The sequence below is a fragment of the Typha latifolia genome, chromosome 7 (assembly GCF_019914945.1).
Source record: "Typha latifolia isolate L0001 chromosome 7, TyphaL0001v2, whole genome shotgun sequence".
In the NCBI taxonomy this organism is placed as follows: Eukaryota; Viridiplantae; Streptophyta; class Magnoliopsida; order Poales; family Typhaceae; genus Typha; species Typha latifolia.
The window spans coordinates 9,476,415-9,494,820 of NC_133092.1; the positions used below are offsets into that span (position 1 = coordinate 9,476,415).

The window sequence follows — 18,406 nt, forward strand, 5'->3', positions numbered from 1 at the left end:
AAATCAAGGAATTGAGCAGTATTTGAGGTGCTTTGTTGGAGAGATATCAAGATGATGGTTGGAGTTCTTACCATGGGCGGAGTGGTCTTATAACACCGCCTACCATAGCAGCATTGACATGACTCTATTTGAGGTGGTGTATGGACGCATAGCTCCGACGTTACGTGCTTATGATCTAGATGCATCTTCAGATCGGACGGAGGTGGACTTAACATTGATGTATAGAGACGCCACATTGAGGAAGTTGTGTGCTAATCTTAAACTTGCTCAAAACTACATGAAGCAAGTTTATGATCATAGCCATAGGGAGTAGGAGTTTGACATTAGCAGTTGGGTATTTATGAGGGTGCAACGTATCGATAGGTGATCTTGCGTCCGATGTGTGACTAAAAGTTAGCACATCGCTACTTTGGTCTGTTTCAGGTGTCAGAGCATATTGGTCCGATTGCATATTGTTTGGAGCTACCAGAGAGGTTGAGAGTGTATCCTGTCTTTCATGTTTTATTGTTGAGGGAGCATATTGGAGATCATGAGATTGTTGGATTGGTTCTACTAGAGCCATTGGATGAGATAGAGATCATAGAGCCAGTTCGAGTACTTGCTAGACGCCGACGACGACATGGTACCAGATTGGAGATGGAGATTCTAGTTGAGTGACTTGGGAAGCCATCTGATGAGGCGACATGGGAATTGGAGACTAACATCTTGGAGCGTTTCCCCGACTTTTCACCTTGAGGGCAAGGTAGGGGAAGCATGATGGGCTGATACACTTAGTTAGGATATTTTCTTATTGCATTAGGTATTTATTTTTATTAAAATAAAATTTCCGTAGGTCGCGTTCGAACGCAGGAGGGGTCAAGTTCGAACGCAGGAGGGGTCACATTCGAATGCCCTTGAGAACGCTTGAATCAGGTTCGCAAATACAAAGAACATATATTGTGCGTTCGAACAGGGTTGGGCGAATTTGAACGCCCACGTTCGAATGCCTGCATCATGTTCGCATAGACAGAGATGGAGCTTTTTAGGTGCGTTCGAAACACGATCGGGTGCGTTCGAACGTGACCGACGGGAATCCTTAGGGTTTCATATTATTTTAGGACTTGTTGGCTAGCCTCTATAAATATGTAGATGGCATCCAACTTCATTATATTATTGGATTATTAATTTCTTGCCTCCTATCTTTTCTTTAGACTCTCTCCCTCCTTCCTATTCACCATCCTTCCACCTCTACCGTTGGCAAGGTTTCTTCTAACTTCTAATCTCCCTTGACTGTCGAGCCACCCCTCTTATTTGGGATCTTGACCACTTCATTCCCTTCGTTTACTTCCCTTAATCACATCCACAATCCACCTTCATCTCCATACCCATCCATAACTCTAACATCCACTCCACCCGTCACCACCACTATCACCCATGTTCTTTCATGTTTTTGTCCCTGTTGTAATTTTAATTTATAAATGGAATAAATATAATGTAGATCAGGAAGTTAAAGATCTAACCAAATTAGTTTCATAATTTTCTGACTATTAGAAAATATATGACGAATATTTTCCCACGGTTGCACGGACTGATTCCTATAATATATCCAGATCTTAAAGGAATCATTGCGTAGCCTATCTTTGGTATGAGTATCTATCACAAACATATAGAGAATGTGAATTGTGCATTCAAATGCGATCAACAAAAATGTATTATTTCTAGGTTTATTAATTATTAGTTTAACTTGTTATGTTAGCCTCTTAATATATGGATGACAACGTAATTGGGGGAATTATTGAATATTGAGTTTTTTTCCTTCTCCCTCTATCCTAGCTCTTCTCCCTCTTTGCTCAAGCCCTAGGCATGTGTCATCTCAACGCTAGTTACCCCTAATCCCCTTCAATTATCGGGTCCTCCCATCTCCTTGGGATCTCGACCAACTTCTCCCCCCTCATCCTTATCCCTTCAGCACTTCGTGACACCAAAGCCATCACCATTACCACCACCTTCATCATCATCATCACCATCACTTGCCATCTCCACCTCCACCACAATATTATTTATTTTCACCCTAAGAGTAGTCATAGTCTTCCAAGAGCGTGAATATCAAAAATGTAGATCAGGAAGATACGGAACGATCCCTTCTAGTTTCATAATTTTCTAACTACAGGAGAATATTTTGAGAATATTCTCCTTCAACTACGCGGGTTGCTTCCCTACATCTGCTTCATCGAGAACCGATGCACGATTCATGTCAGCATTATATCCTAGAGATTGAATTTCCAAGAGTCCATTTGTACCTTCGGTGGGGAAATTACTATCTTAAAGGAAGCTTCTAGCATCTTGCCTAAAAAACTTAAATTTCTATTTTGATTCCACTGTACTTCACAAATTCTCCTAATAGAGGAAATGGAAGGGAACGGAAGGGAAGGGAAGGGAATGGAAAAGTCGGGTTGGTAGGGATGGGTTCGGTCGTTGTTGGCTAGCTAGTGGCGGTCTCTCACTAGTGGCTCGACTACGACGAGCTCGAGCCACAGAGAGAGAACAAGAGAGAGAAGAGAAGGAAAAAAACGATGGGGAAAAGGGCCTTATTGGCAGCTTGGTAGCGACAGTGGCGGGTTCCTAGTGTTTTGGCAGTCCAAGAGAGAGAGGGGTAGATGAGAACGAGAAAGACTAAGAGAGAGAGAGAGAGAGAGAGAGAGAGAGAGAGAGAGAGAGAGAGAGGTATAAAGAGAGAGAAGGTAGGGGAGGAGGGAGGAGACTTATTAGTGTCGGTAGCACTATAGTGGAAGTGATGACGGCAGTTTGCGGTGGTCAGCATCGTCAACCCGAGAAGGAGAGAGGTTGAGGGGGAGGTGGGGAAGAACAAGAGAAAGAGAGGGAGGGAGAGAGAGCTATGTAGAGATAGGGAGAGAGGGTAGGGGAGTGTGGCGGTGGGTGGGGGCCGTCATGCTCGGTTGTTCAAGTGGATTATTACACCAAGTATCTTATAGCAACATTACATTGTTCAACTTAAATCTAAAATTCAGTATATCTTTATAAATATGACATAAATTAGTGAGGATAAATTAGTCATTTGTGTTTTAAAATTTGGGATAAAAATATCTGTAATAAGAGTACTTAATTCTATTTTTCTATTCTAAATGAAAAAATTATTTCGAAATAACTCACTCTTTCCTTCTAATCAACCAATTGGCCATTCATTTCACGAGCCGGCTTATTACAAGTGCTTACATACCGCTGCCACGCGAGAGGAGAGAGAAAGATAGGGGCTAGAAAACTTCGTCGATCGTGTGTTTGTTCTCCGAATTTCGAGGCAGTAGACAAGTTATCCCCCACACCGATCTACATAAATCATCACCTGTGTCGGTTGATGCAACCCCCATCGCTCCTCTCCCTCACCATTGACTCGGCGCTCCTCCACATCTCTCACATCACCGATCTCTCCGCCATCCCCGATCCCATCCTCATCGAGCTCTTCTGGGTCGGTATCCCCTTCCCTCTTACCCGCTCCCTCTTTGCTGTGATTTCCATCTATTTTTACCATCTATTTTCTAATATTTTTGGTTAGGTTGGTGGATTTACCTGTTCTGTTGGATGATCCTTTAATTTTGTTGGTTTTTAATTAGAGTTGAGTTTTTTTTTTCCTGAAGAATTCCGTAGACATTGAATTAGCAAGTGGAATCCTGGCTCCCAAAGAAGTCAAGGATGGATCAGTCCATCCCAATAGAAGGGAATATAAGCTATCCACCACAGACATTCTTAGACTATTGGGTCAGTAGTACAGTTGGTATTGCCATAGTTCTGCCCATTACCTGCCTTGAGTACTAGCTGTGTGTCACTAAAGACCAAATAACTAGTATGCCCACCAAGCTTATAAAGCTCCTTGAGTCCATCAAGAAGGGCAAGAGCTTCGCCAATTAGAGCTCCCTATGAGCAAGTGATGTGGGCAGGGAAGATAAGAGTGAAAGCAAAGAGAAAGGAACAAATAGGCACATCCAAGAAAGACCACCTTTATTGAGATGTTAACTCGACAATGAGCATTGGCTGCCTTCTCATACTTCTTGTTACTAAGTTTCTTTCTTATTTCTTTATGAACTTTTGATGTTGTTGTCAAAAAAATTTCTGCCTTCTTTTTTGACAAAGAAGGATTTGGGATAGGTGCAAGATCAGGAGTTTTTCCCTGTATCTCCTAAGGAGACTCTTTCTACAGAATTATAAGCAAGCTGAGCTTTAGGAAGTGTTTTGTCCCATTGCATTTTGCAGTTAATGCTCTAGACAATTTCCCAAGGTTCGACTCACAACCTTAGTTTGTCCATCTGTATAAGGGCGGGGAGTACTACTATAAGCAAGTTAGTGCTAGTTCTCTTCTATAGATTTCACCAAAAATGACTTAAAGGAATTTTGTATCCCTATCAGAAATAATCGATTTGGAACACCATGATGCTTAATTACCTCATTAAAGTAAGAAACATCCATAGTTTTTTTGCAAGCAATGAAAGTCGCCATTTTAGAGAAGCGATAAACAATGGAAAAAATTCTGACATTACCTCTTTGAGTTCTAGGTAGACCAATCACAATTTCCATGTTAACATCTTCCTATGGTTTTTGGGGAAGAGCAAGTGGAGTGTAATGGCCAGTGTTTTCAGTTTAACCTTTGCAAATTTGGCAAATTCTATACCTCATCGCATAGTGAGTCATATCTCGATATGTTGTAGGCCAATAGTAATTGTTCTTCTCTAGCAAAATAGTTTTCTCTTCCAAAATGTCCACCTAACCTCTTGAATGCAACTCCTAATAAGGTGTTCTTTGAGCGAACATTTAGGAATACATAAGTGATTATTTTTAAAGATAAACATATTTTGAAGGAAATTATCTTTATAATGTCTGTTTTTATAAAACTTCTAAACTTACTAAAATCTTTGATTGCATTAAATCCATCAAGTTGCACACTTATAATATTGAAAAGAGTCATCCCTCAATACAGAGCATCCACCGCCTTGGTATGATTTCCACTTTAGTGCTTTAACACACAGGGGTACTCTTGCAAGAAAAAGACTCAATTTGCATGTCTCTGATTCAGACTTCCTTGACTATTGATGCATTTGAGAGCTTCATGGTCGGAATTCAAGATGAATTTCCTTTGGATCAAGTAATAACACCATATTCGAAGAGCTTGAACAATTGCATAGAATTCAAGATCGTAAGTGAGTATTTCTTCTTTACTTCATTTAGCTTTTGGCTAAAGAAAGCAATTCAATGACCTTCTTGGTTGAGTACTCCCCCAATGCCCAAAAAGAAGCATCACAATCTACTTCAAAAATCTTCTTAAAGTTTGGTAAGCTAAGCATTAAATCATTGGATAGTTTGTCTTTGACTTGTTAGAATCTTTTCTCGGCCTGCTTTGCCCATTTGAGGTTGCCTTCATGCAATCTATCAAAAGTGCTAAGAGCGTGATAAATTTCTAATAAATTGACAATAAAATGAAGCTAATCTAGAGAAACTTCGTGATTTGTGCAAAATCTTTGGTGTAGATCATTCTTGTATAGCTTTGACCTTCTCTTTACCTATGTGATCCTTGAGGAAGTCAGTTCAAAGCCTAGGAAGACTAAGCTAGGGGTCATGAATACACACTTTTTAAGGTTTATATAGAATTTTTCACAAGGGCTCATGCTTTCTTTAATGTAACCTTTCTCTAACAATTCTATGATTTAACAACCATCATGCTCTTTAGGACTATCCTATAGTGAGCTTTGTTTGGAAGTGTAACACCAAGAATCAAGTTAATTTGATGTTGCATGTCTCTTAGAGGAGGAAGACTTAGAAAATTCATAAGGAATAATATCATTAAATTCTATTATGAGGATCTAGCTCTTTAGGCATGTGGGACCAACTTGCTCACACTCGAAACAAGAGTTGTTACCATGTCCAGCTCGACTTAGAATTGACTTAGTGGCAGTTTTTATCTTTTCAAAATGAGAAGAAACATTTTACAATGTGAAGATTTACCTTTGGAAGAGGGATAAAGAGTACGAGCCTCCACATATTTCTTAGCACTATTTCAAGTAAGTTTAGTGTCCACCTTTAAGGCTAGTTGTTATGGGTCATTCGCCGTATGCAATTGTTGCATTTCAACTTCAGTTACCAAAGGGAGGGAGATGAACTAAGGTACCTCAGTTACCAAATGGAGTCACCATCGCGAGAGGGAGTCACCATTGCATGAGGGAGCCGCCATCTAGTGAGGGAATAGTTGTGCGCGGGGTATGAAGCTTTCGTCGCTAGTGCGTGAGGGAGGGACGAAGGCCTTCGTTGCTGATGCGTAAGGGAGAGAAGGCTTTTCTTCCTCAGCACGCAGAAGGAAGGAAGGGAGACTATCACCATCTTGTGTGGGAAGGAGAAAGCCTTTTGTTGCTGGCATGTGAGGGAGGGGGGAGGCCTTCGTTGCCGACCTGGGAGAGGGAGGACGAGAGAAAATTGCTGGCTAGGTCGTGAGAGGGAGAGGAATGAGAGAGACCGCAATAAATGCAAGTTGTTGTTTCAATGTTAGATGCTATTAGTTAAATGTTAACAGATCGGTTAGTAGGTTAATGGGTTTTGAACTAGTTTTATTTGCAGACCAAACCCATTTAACCTAAATAACTCAAAAACATGTCCCTGTCGTATCCCTATTATATCCCTATCATATCTGATAATAAAATTTATTTATTTTAAATTGGATACTTCTTCAACCGTATCTGATATGTATTGAGGCTGTATTGGTATCCGATACCGGTACGGAGGCCTAATGAAGTATCTGTCCTTCATAGAGCCTAGCTGTATTCATTTGGAAACTACTTGGCTTTTTAAGTTGATGCCCAGGAACTAGTGGGGTTTTTTTAGAAGCCTCCAAATCAGCTTTACCATGGGGGCTTTATTAACCAAAGAGAGTTGAACACCGGAGTAGATAGATTGGCATATTTTTTCGCAAGCCTTGAGATAAACATGGTGTTTCTTGTCAATGTAGCGCCTCCAAAAATCACTAACTAGGCTGTTCAGCTTGTCCATGAGGGCTTTGAGAGAAGTAAATATAGACATGAAGTATATGAGGATGGAACTGAGAGCCATCTTGAATTTTGTTTGTAAGGGTTCTCAGGCTGGCTGAGAGAGTGGAGCTAGGATTTACTATCTGTCTTAATTTTTTCTCTCCCAGCCTATATTTCATACATTTTAGTTGCCTTACTGGGGTTTGAGTTGTAGTTGATGCTTTATAGGATGGGTGGAAGGAGTGTATGGAAGCCCACCAGTTCTCAAAGCTGACTTAAAATCAAACAATCAAAGAAAAATTATTTCTTTTAATCGTTGATTGTTTCTCAAATCTCCCAATCATTTCATACCAATGTTGATAGGACCACATTGCTCGGACTAATTAATGAATCGTAGAGAAAATCAATACAGTGCAATAGAATGAAAGAGGAGATAAAAGTAGAATGTAGAATAGACACTCTTCTAAACTCTTCTTTTGTTTAGAATAGAGAATAAGAGAGAACAATTCAGTATATCTTGAATCAGTATTGTCACAACCGAAAATTAGAATCATGATAGGCCATGTACCTTAATACACTTGAGATACACGAAGCTTTAACTAATATTTTTTCTAAGTCCTAAAATAACAAGAATTTAAATTATGAACAACTGACTCTAATAATTATAATAATAAAGAAATACCAATGTCATCGATAATGTGTCATCAATCAAACTAAATAACCGATGGTTTAGAATAAAATGTGTAATACAATTAATGGATAAAATAGTAAAATCCTAAGTGGAGGTGGGGTCTTAGTGTATCTCGCTTAGTCTCCACGTGGATCAGCACTTGAAATATTGAGAGGGAACCCATGAGAAATATAGCTCAGTGAGTGGAATCTACTCAAAAACCAAATAAATCTGAATCCATAACACAACTTTAAAAAAAATACAAGTCCAATAATATAAAATGAGAATCTTACTAAACTTGCTTATGATAACAATAGTAATAACAGTACAAGTAATGACAGAGCAAATCATATCTCATAACATGGTTGGTGTCCATATGCTGAATTTCTTTCAATAATAATAATAAAGTCATATGTCTCAACTTGGGACTATTCCTGAGGATTCAGATCAATTCCAAGTCACCTCGATATGCGCTCGAGTTTTTTCCTTATAGTTAATTCAATTAGGGTCATCAGGAGGTGTCACTATATGATAAACTCACCTATCTTTTTCACTAACTATAGAGAAAGTTTAGAGTCACCTCAGGGAGATTTCTAATTTAGCCTGGGACTGTTCTGTAAGTGCGCTAGAGTCACCTAAACGGATTATATGCTTGTTGGGTATTGAACTATTCCTTGGACTTTAAGGTAGTCTTGAGTCACTACAAGAAGATGCATGAAAAATATCTAGCATGTGTTTGTTCTCAAAGTCCTATCATGTATCAATTGTGTTTTTTCACTAATATTATCGATTATATTAATGACTATATGTACTAAGTATAATAATGCAGTGGGTCTTATATTATACACACAGGACATAATAATGCACAAAAAATATAATAATGTATTTGCACACTGAATTATACATGATATGATAAAAAGCACAAAATACAAGACGAATAAATAAAATAAATATTTAAGTGAACCCATTCACCTGTGTCTAGCTGAAATGATTGAAATCTCTAATCCATGGGTTAAGAAAAATTACTACATTTAATAATAAATAAATAACATATTTTAATTTAACTAATATCATGATTTCTAAAATTTAAAGCTAAATTAAATAGCTAAAATGGGTTGGTTTAAGCCCATTGAATTGGGCTAGGCTGCGCCACAAAATTTTGATTTAACGGGCTGGGCCAAGGCTCAACAATTAAATTAGCAATGGACTGGGTTGCGGATTAGGCTGCAGCCCATCATTTGCTAATTGGTTAGAGTCGGGTCTTGGACCCGAAATCCAACCCAAACTCGCAACAAAAATAAAATAAAGGGAAGGGGCTGGCTCGATCTAACCCGAGCCCCTCAAGAGGGTCGACGTGAGGAAGAGAGAGAGAGAAGAAGGAGAAGAAGAGAGAGAGTTCAGAGGAGAGACTGTCGTCGGTGGTCATCGGCCACACTAAGCTCCCCGCCACAATCATGGCCATGGCAACCACATGAGGTGGAGGAGAGGCCACCATCGCCGACCAACGCTCATAACTCACGGTCGGCGGTGATCTGAGCCATGAGGGCTCCAAGGAAGCATGCCTATGCCACGAGGCCAATGGCACGACACTCCGGCACACGAGCGGTAGCGACTCAAAGCCGCCGGCCAACTCGATTCACCAATGATGCCGCTTTGCCCCCAAAATAGGTATTTTTATTCCAACTTATTAAACTTAAATTAATTATAAGGGATGGGAGAGGGGCCACCTGCGAGTCGTTGAGGGGTCTCTGCTCGCTCCGGCAGTGCTTCGGCGGTTCGATTCGACGGTGGGTGCTCCGACGGGAAGGAGAGAGAGAGAGAGAGCCCCTCTATACTCCATCAAAGCGGGAGCCGGTTCAAGCGAGTCAGGTGAAATGATTCGCTTTGTCCGTCATCACATCTTGCCCCTTTCGCGCAGAAGCTGTCCGCATACTCAGAAGATAGATGCGTTCATCAGGGGTCAGGGTTTATGGGTAGCTGTACTAAACCGAGGGCAAAGGATAATCAGGCTGCACAGAAGGGGAGAAAGCAAAAAATAACGACATTATGAAGATATTTTTTTAAACCAAAATCTGAGATCATATTCGAATTTGGGGTGGCCGAAATCTCTCGGAGGCTGCTTGAGCTTGGCTTAATTTTGTCTTGAATTTGAACATTACTCAATTGAAGCCAATGCAAGGTTAACAAATCAAAATAGAACTGAGCATGGCTCAGTTTAATTTGAATTTGTTTTGTTTTCAGGCATCTGATTAATGTTTTAGCAGGCTCACAATGTAGCTCGAATTGATATTTAACAAGCCAAGTTCGATCATCATTTCAAGGCTCAAAATCAATTTCAAGACAAGCTCGATAAGAGTGCAATACCTATTTAGCAGTTATCAGTTGCTAGTCTTGTAAGTTGTAACTAAGCTAGGAGGATCATTAGACGTGCGGACTGTTTTACTTGAACCCTCCCATCCCATGCAGGATAGCATTGAATTGCTCTCACACACATTTTTTTTTTTTTTTTTTTTTTGGGTTCTTAAAAGAAGACATGCAGACTCTTTTCTTTACCTTGTACTCTATTTATCCTCTTGTTTGATTGATTTGAGTAGTGTGGTCCTATCTAGTATTCACATTCGTGTTACCATCCCATTCCGGTGCTAGAGGCTTTGAGGAGGGGATTATTCCTTGTTTATACTTTATATATTAAAAATGTTTTTTTTTTAGTTCTTGTGGTATCATGTTAGTTAGGTCCAAAGTGTTTCCAACTTGTGTAACTTATTAACGGACCAAAATTTAAGCCTGTAATCTTCTCCTGGAAGTTTGATTTATATCTTGCAAACAGTACATTTTTAGATTAAATTAATCTTTTTTTTCCTCCAAGTAAGTAAATGATTTTTTTTAATAGAATCCTCTCCATGATGCCTACGGCGGCATGAAAATGAAAATTCTTTTGAAATCTATGGGAAGGTATTTCTATTTAATGTGCTCTTCATCACTTCCTAAGTTATGAATTTATGATTTCTCTTCCAAGCCTTTGGAGTGAATTACCATAACTTTTCCATCACAGATGAGTTATAAACAACTCTCAATTTTGCAACAGCAAACTGTGAAAATTGATGCGAGTCAAGTAACAATTAATTAATATGTGCTAGCCTAGCTAGGATACTTCTGGGTTCATCATTCCATGGATTCAACTAGTTCAAACTTCAATGCTAACTTCTAACTCTTTGATAGACACATGTTGTTTGAAATTTTTTGGATTATTCAATAACCAATTGTTATTAGCTTGTGGCCCTTGCCAAAGTATTAATTACTGTCCTCGACATTTAGATTGAGCTATTTGCTGATTTCTTCTACCAGAACTTCTTGTAGCTGTCTTACACCCATGATACCAATCATTAGCATATGATTGATTTCCAATTGTGAAAACTAATGTATTGCTGTTTATAACTTATATCTTATAGCTGTCTATATAGTCTTGGAGTTGTTTTCCATGTGAACAGAATTATATCAGGCTTCATTGATACGGCTGAGGTTGGACCTAGTTGTCTCGTACTAAATCACTTTTGTTTTCAAAGAATAAGGATTCTGGTTATCCTATTCGAATGCGACTTCGGTTGTCGCGTTTGAACACGAGGAAGTCGTGTTCGAACGCCCATTCAAATGCCTATACATGTTTGCAAATATAAAGAACGTGTTTTGCCCGTCCGAACGTGCCCGATCTCGTTCGAATATGCTGGACCCCGTTCGAAAGGTTGCATACATTCACAAATATACAGAACGTGTTTTGTCCGTTCGAGCATGCTCGGCGAGGATGCATTATTTTTAGGATTATTTTTTGTTTGTTTTGCTTGTTAGGTTAGCCTCTAAATATGTGGAAGACAACTTTATTGTGGTATCAAATGAATTGAGTTTCTTCTCTAAATATTAACTTCTTCTCTCTTGTTCTCTCTACTACGGCTACGCTGCCTCTAACTTCGTCGACCGGCCTACATCCTAGACCCTTAGAAGAGGCCCACTTCTCCCTCTTCTTTTACTCTCTCTACTATCGCCTTAACCTATTCCACCATCCCTAACCTTCCACCACCATCAACTCTATTGGTGCCACCCCGTCATCGCCGGTCTACCATCATCATATTCCACCTAGGAGTCCATATCTCCACCCACGGATCTCAATTCCCGCTCGGATATGAATTCATCAATTCTGACCTTCCAACCTTCGTACACTATTTCGATGATATCTCTCTATCTAGCCATCCGATTGGAGTAAAATTACACGTTGGAAAGCTCTTTTGTAGGATTACAATATATCAAAATTTCACATCAACTCAATTTGTCAAAAAATATCTCAAAAGCTCCATGCAAATTCTTGTCTAAATCTGGTTGCGAGTCGGATCAACCCTTTTTAAGGGGAGATTGTATCATTCATCCTTTAATTCAGATGACATAGAGTCATCTGATCATGTGATGCTTGTCTTTTAGTTTGTATTATTGTTACACTTAAGAACCGTGTCTATTGTCTTAGATCTGTTATTCTGATTATCATAGTACTCCAAGATTGTAGAGCAAATACTTTTACATTTTAATCAATGATCAGTGGCATCAGATTATTTTTTTCCGGTTACTTTTCGCTTCTTCTTGGGAAGGGAGGGAAGGGTGCACGCTATGGGGTGTCATAGGTGAATTAAAACAATGCTTACTTCTTAGTCTTTTGCTGAAAGAGGTCTCAAAGAAAAACTGAGAAAAACCTTAGAATAAAACAAAACCATGCTTACTGCTGCTTGAAGAGAGAGCTCACCTCGCCTACGCTGTGAGTCGCTCGTCACCGCTCAATTCTTGCCATGTGAAGTCACCGTCGTCCCTTTACCAACAGTTTTAGGGCTTGCAATGGAGGGAGTGAGGGTTTTTGGGTTTGCAAAAACAATGATCAGAGGGAAAGAATAGAGAAAGCTGGAGTGTCCAACTACTTTTCTTATTGGGTTTGGATCTGGGTTAACAAAAAAACCAAACCTGACCTGTTATGGCCAATAAATCCCAACTACCGTGTGCTAGACATGTCTTGGCCATGTCCTAGCCATGTCCATTTTTGGTTTTTGTTTTTAATTAATTGGATACTTTGTCGCTGTGTCCTGACACTTTTCAGACACGGAAACTTCATCCAAATTAAGGTGTTGGTGCTCGCGAGCTTATAGGTGATTTTATTGAGTACACTATCGTTAAATTTTATTGTGTTTTATAATTAAAACATGCTCTTTTATCTTTTAAGTACATCTCACTTCCTTTAGTCATGTCTGTCCTGTTTTGCCCAGAAAATTTTGCGTGCAGGCAAGCTGACAGAGAGGATTCTGGAGTTATTCATATCGACTGGCAACGAGGGAATACTTTTCTTTGTTGAATCGCTCAATATCAAACGGGACCTTACCCCTGTTCTTCCTACAAGTATGATCTTTTACACTTAATTTATGCTAAAGGTGAATAATATAATTAACAAAGTCCACTTGAGTTTCATTTTACAGGTTGCTCTGATTTCTAGTGTTGTAACTGGAATCACTCATTTGGATCACCGAGCAATACTGTTTTCTGATATTGGTTTGTTGATCCAAAAATGTCTGAGAAAATCAAGGAGAGTGAGGTTGACATTGTGATTGCTGCACTTAGGCCCAACCTAACTGCATTCCTAGAGGAATGGCGGTCTTTCTTTTCCCCTTTCCACCTTATAATTGTCAAAGATCCTAACATGGAAGAAGACCTTCAGATTCCTGCAGGGTTTGACCTCCAAGTATATACCAAATCAGATATGGAAGGAGTCACAGGTGCCACTTCCATTAACTTCTCTGGTCACTCGTGCCGTTACTTTGGGTATCTTGTCTCACGCAAGAAGTTCATTATCTCTATCGACGATGACTGTCTTCCAGCAAAGGACAATTCAGGTGCCATAGTTAATGCTGTGGCACAGCACCTAACTAATTTGGAAACACCTGCGACACCTTTCTTTTTCAATACACTTTATGATCCCTACCAGAAAGGTGCAGACTTTGTTCGTGGGTATCCATTCAGCATGCGAAGTGGGGTTGAATGCATGTTGTCCTGTGGTTTGTGGCTCAATTTTTCTGACTACGATGCCCCAACGCAGATTGTGAAGCGAAATGAGAGGAATGCTAGGTATGTTGATGCCGTAATGACGATTCCTATGAGAGCAATGATGCCTGTCAGTGGGATCAATATTGGGTTCAACAGGGAGGTGCTGGGGCCTGCATTGCTTCCAGGGCTGCGGCTGCCTGGTGAGGGGAAACGAAGGTGGGAGACCATGGAGGATATATGGAGTGGTTTTTGCGCTAAAGTTGTTTGCGACCATTTGGGTCTCGGGGTGAAGAGTGGCCTCCCTTATGTGTGGAGGAGTGATATTGAGGATGGAGGTAGTGCCCTGGAGAGCTTGAAGAGGGAACCGGAAGGGGTGAAGCTGATGGAGGAGGTTGTGCCTTTCTTTCAGTCAGTAAGGCTTCCAAGGACTCTAATGAAAGCCGAGGACTGTGTAATTGAGATTGCAGGGATGGTGAGAGAGAACTTGGGGCCAATAAATCCAGTGTTCATTCAAGCTGCGAATTCAATGGAAGAGTGGGTCAATCTATGGAAGGCTCTTGGATCTCATGGTGCATAGGGTGGATTGCGTTGAACTTTTAGGCCTTTGAAATCCTTTTTTCCTTTTGCTGTGAGCAGATCGCTATTTCTATAATAAACTTGTGGTTTCCACTTGGGGTTGCAGACGATCATTTGCTGCTGAAAAATAACAAGATATATATTTCCTAGATTGTTGGATTTCCACTTATTTTTACATCAGACTTGTTAGGAACATGTGAACTGTGTTCTTTCATTTCAAGTTATTTGTTAATGTATCACATTATTCCTGATTAGTTCCCCATTGCATGACTTATTGTGTTTGTTTTCTGCGTCCATTCTTTATATCCAGGAATGCAGAATGATACTACAGTCTACATGTACATATCTGATGCCTGATATGTTTTTGGATAATTAGTGCATTATTCTGGGGCAGCTAAAATCGGGATCAAAGCTTTGTTTGATGGTCTACTAGTTTATAATTTTCATGCTTGGATTGTATCATTGTTTAACATTCACATGTGATTTCCCCTTCCAAGATTGTACTTACGTTAACTTGCAAGAGCTAATGGTTGAATTTTCTCTCTGATTGTCATTGTGGCCAACTTACAGTTTTTGCACGAATTCTGACATTTGATCATCGTACGATGTGTTTTTCATACAATGGATCTGATTTACCTTTGAGTTTGAGCAATAATAGGATTCTAATTGGTTCTTATGGAATATTAGTAAAAACTAGTACATGGTAAACTTTGGTATCAAGGTGATGGAAGAGTTCAAAAATATCTAGTCATATGACATCAGAAACAGTTGCCTTTTCTAACATCATTTGTTCGGTTGGGCAGGAGATTTAGTATCATTCATACAATAGCGCAGTGGTATACTATATACCTGAATGAGAGGAGTCCATCCAAGTATTTATGGTTGGGACCTATTGACTCGGAAGTTTTCCTTTACTAGTGAGGGCTTTTTTCCTTCTTTTCCTTCCAACTTTTCTGGTACTGTGTGTCTGTTGTAGTTATAGCGATGGAGAGAAAACTTCTTTTTATCTCTGACTTTTATCTTCTTTTTCCATCGATGCTTCTAAATTAGGTTTTTTCTTCTTTATCTTGCCGACCCCTTTTCATTATAGTTTTAAGAATGGAACAATGATCTGAGCATAATGTTTAGTTTCATTTTAATGGAATTATTATTTTGGATGGGAGGAGTTTTTTTGCAGGATGAGGGCAGTAGTATTGTTCACAGAATTATAAGCAGACAATGTATTTTATTAGAGTTGAAATCTAGGTTCTCTCAAGTAATGCAAATCCCTTCAGGTGCTTTGAAGTCGATTTGAAGTACCTATCTTGTTTATACGACCATGATGTATTTGATGATATCTTCAAAGATCTTGATATTCTGGTGATGTATGATCTCTCACCATCATTATGTTGAGCTATACAATTATTTGAGGTGAAGAAATAGGACATATTAGGGTAAGTCATGGCAACTCATTCTGGACATGGCGATCCATCTTTAACATTAGACAGTATGTCAAAAAATTAGTTAGGTGGGAGATCAGAAAAGGCAGGTGCCATCCTTGTGTCTCCTCCTAGGTGGGAGATTTCAACTTGCAACTATCTACAAGGTGGCTAATCTCCTTATCCTGAAAAAAACAACTTGGAATAGTGCCCTTATTGGCTCTCACTTCACTTGGAGGTAGCATGTAATATCCCTAAAATACAAAGGGAAAAAATTTGGCGTGCTCATGTGCTTGGCACATGTGTCTCTTTCCTTATTCTCCCCTCCCTTCATTTAATTTCTTTTCTTTTCCTTCCCTAGCCACTAGGCGGACTTCATACCATGCAAGGATAATCCCGTAGTGTAGTTGCAACCAGTTATTTGGTAAGCAATATTAGGCAAGTGAAACTTCTGTAGTCTAGTAGTAGTGTAGAAAATGAAATGTCTTATTTTATGGTTTCATCCTATTTATATCATGTATATACAGATATTTATTTACTATCATTAATATGAGTAGTATATGCTAACTTTACTTGTTATTCGATATAATTGCACTTTTTATGATACTATGCATATCCATTGACATAATTATAATAATAGTACGCAATATATGATAATAATGTGTATTTTATTATGCTTGTTTCGGTTGTATAATATCATGCCACTAGCATATGTGCACTACTATGAAGAGAATGACTTCTGCGTTTTGATAGTACCCGACACCTCTAGTGCTAGGGTAAGGTCATGTCAATTATATTATTATTATATAGTAGGGCCCATGCTTGAGATCTTAGTATGTGGATCCCAAATAATCGGTAATGCTGATTCACTAGACAATAATCAGTTTATTATTGATTGACAAGAGTCAAACCCTTTAAGGTATTTAAGTCTGAGAACAAATGGTAGGATAACGTAGACCTAACAATACCAATGATGTAAGGTGAGTGTATCCTTGAGTGATGGCTCGTGTTTCTGTACGTGGTTTAATGGTATTTGAGCTGAGGGTTCGGTTGGGTAGTATCGATGTGTGATATTGACATATAATGATATGCCTTCAATTGAGGTCCTTAGTCTGCGAAATTGACAATAGGTCAAAATATTCGTCGGGCGATATTTATCACTAGGATCCCTCCCTTGGGGTTGTTTGCATGGTTTAGTGTGAGTGTTGATATGACATACCGGCGTGGCTCTGCGTTATTCTAAGCTAAAGACTTGATAGTCCGGATTGATGTATATTGTGTTGTTTATCATTAATATATGTGAGCAATAAATATGGACCTGATAACATTGTGGAACTGATGCATTTATTATAATCATGATGGACATATTCATGTTTACCATGTTATTGCATTTTTATTGACACTACTTTTAGATTGCAGAAGTGAATGTTTGCTAAGTTTTATGGTCATCACATTTTTGTGGAAATACTTTAAAGTAATAGATGATTCTGAATCCTCAAAGGAGCTCACGAAGATAGTTGATAACGTTGTGGAATATTGTAGCCACTCCACGGGAATTTGTACTGGTTGTATGTATATGTATTTTAGGGCTTATTATGGCATATGTATTTTTGGCGAGTGTTTCATAGCAAGCTCCATTTGCAAAATATTTATCAGGTTGGTCTCCTTGAGGAGGCGGACAAGCTCATCTGGATGCCCTCATCCTCTAGGAACTCCATCGCTTTCTCGGCTTTCAAAATCTTGGCAGAGGGTAGTTGGGGATGCTCTTCATCAAGAAGCAAGGTAAATAGACTTTTGAAGGTCATCTAGAAATACAAGGTTGCAAGTTGTCCTTAGCTGATTCATCCATTAATGCCCTTTGCGTTATTTGCATGGACCACCCCAAAATCATCGAGCATATACTTCTATCCACTTAGTGCACACCACTTGGTTTGCCAATTCCCTAGGCTTGTGGCTAATCCCTAGACCAACTACTCTATACATTTGGATTCAGCAGTCAAGTGAAGATTTAGGCATGGAGCAGCTAGCTTGTGCCTTCACAACATTGTGGACTATCTGAAAATCCCAATGTGAGCTAGTGTTTAATCACTCCCAACCTAGTCCATCTAGGATCATATTATAGGTTTTGATTTTGAAGAGCATTCTCCAGATGCGAACTAGGTCAAATCGGATCGCATCATGAGAACATTGGGCTCAATGGATCTAATCTATTTATTTTTTAATTAATTCATATTTATCTCTTATGTAAGCATATAAGTCAAGTTTAGTTAAGTCATGTAAGCCGCTAAGGTTAGTTAAGTCATGTAAGCCGCTAAGGTAAGTTTAATTAAGTCACATAAGTCATTAAGACAAGTTTAATTAAGTCATGTGAGTCTCTAAGGCAAGTTCTAGTTTGAGTCGTATAAGCCTTTAGGGCTAAGTCCGAGTAGGACTCACTGTACATGACCTTTATATATAGAGGGGCTAAACTTTTTTATTTATTCATCCAAGCATCCAATGAAGAATTAATAATTATGTTTTAGCCTTAAACTATTTTAGGAGTAAGAGTAAGATAATCTAGGAATAGAAGTAAATTAATCATAGCTATTTATTTTTCTAAAAGTAGTTCTAACTTAGAACCCTAATTTTACCTCCAACTTATAGCCACCATTTGCCTCCATGAGCCACCCACTCAT

General features: G+C 39.1%; 2 protein-coding genes across 2 annotated transcripts; both read left to right on the top strand.

Annotated features, from left to right (window-relative positions):
• Positions 1-3,179: 3,179 nt before the first annotated feature.
• Positions 3,180-14,567, top strand: LOC140792263 (uncharacterized). The gene is made up of 3 exons (XM_073143138.1): positions 3,180-3,463; positions 12,966-13,095; positions 13,173-14,567. The coding sequence occupies exons 1-3, from the start codon at positions 3,353-3,355 to the stop codon at positions 13,187-13,189; spliced, it is 258 nt and encodes an 85-aa protein (XP_072999239.1). The 5' UTR covers positions 3,180-3,352; the 3' UTR covers positions 13,190-14,567.
• Positions 13,262-14,567, top strand: LOC140792262 (probable inactive UDP-arabinopyranose mutase 2). Its single transcript, XM_073143137.1, has one exon. The coding sequence runs from the start codon at positions 13,262-13,264 to the stop codon at positions 14,312-14,314; it is 1,053 nt and encodes a 350-aa protein (XP_072999238.1). The 3' UTR covers positions 14,315-14,567.
• Positions 14,568-18,406: the final 3,839 nt, after the last annotated feature.

What these genes read in the sequence shown, in the direction of transcription:
- LOC140792262 (XM_073143137.1), top strand. Translation starts at nt 13,262, where the DNA reads ATGTCTGAGAAAATCAAGGAGAGTGAGGTTGACATTGTGATTGCTGCA.
- LOC140792263 (XM_073143138.1), top strand. Translation starts at nt 3,353, where the DNA reads ATGCAACCCCCATCGCTCCTCTCCCTCACCATTGACTCGGCGCTCCTC. An exon ending in TCCTCATCGAGCTCTTCTGG is followed by an intron (nt 3,464 to 12,965) that starts GTCGGTATCCCC and finishes TGTTTTGCCCAG; the next exon opens with AAAATTTTGCGTGCAGGCAA.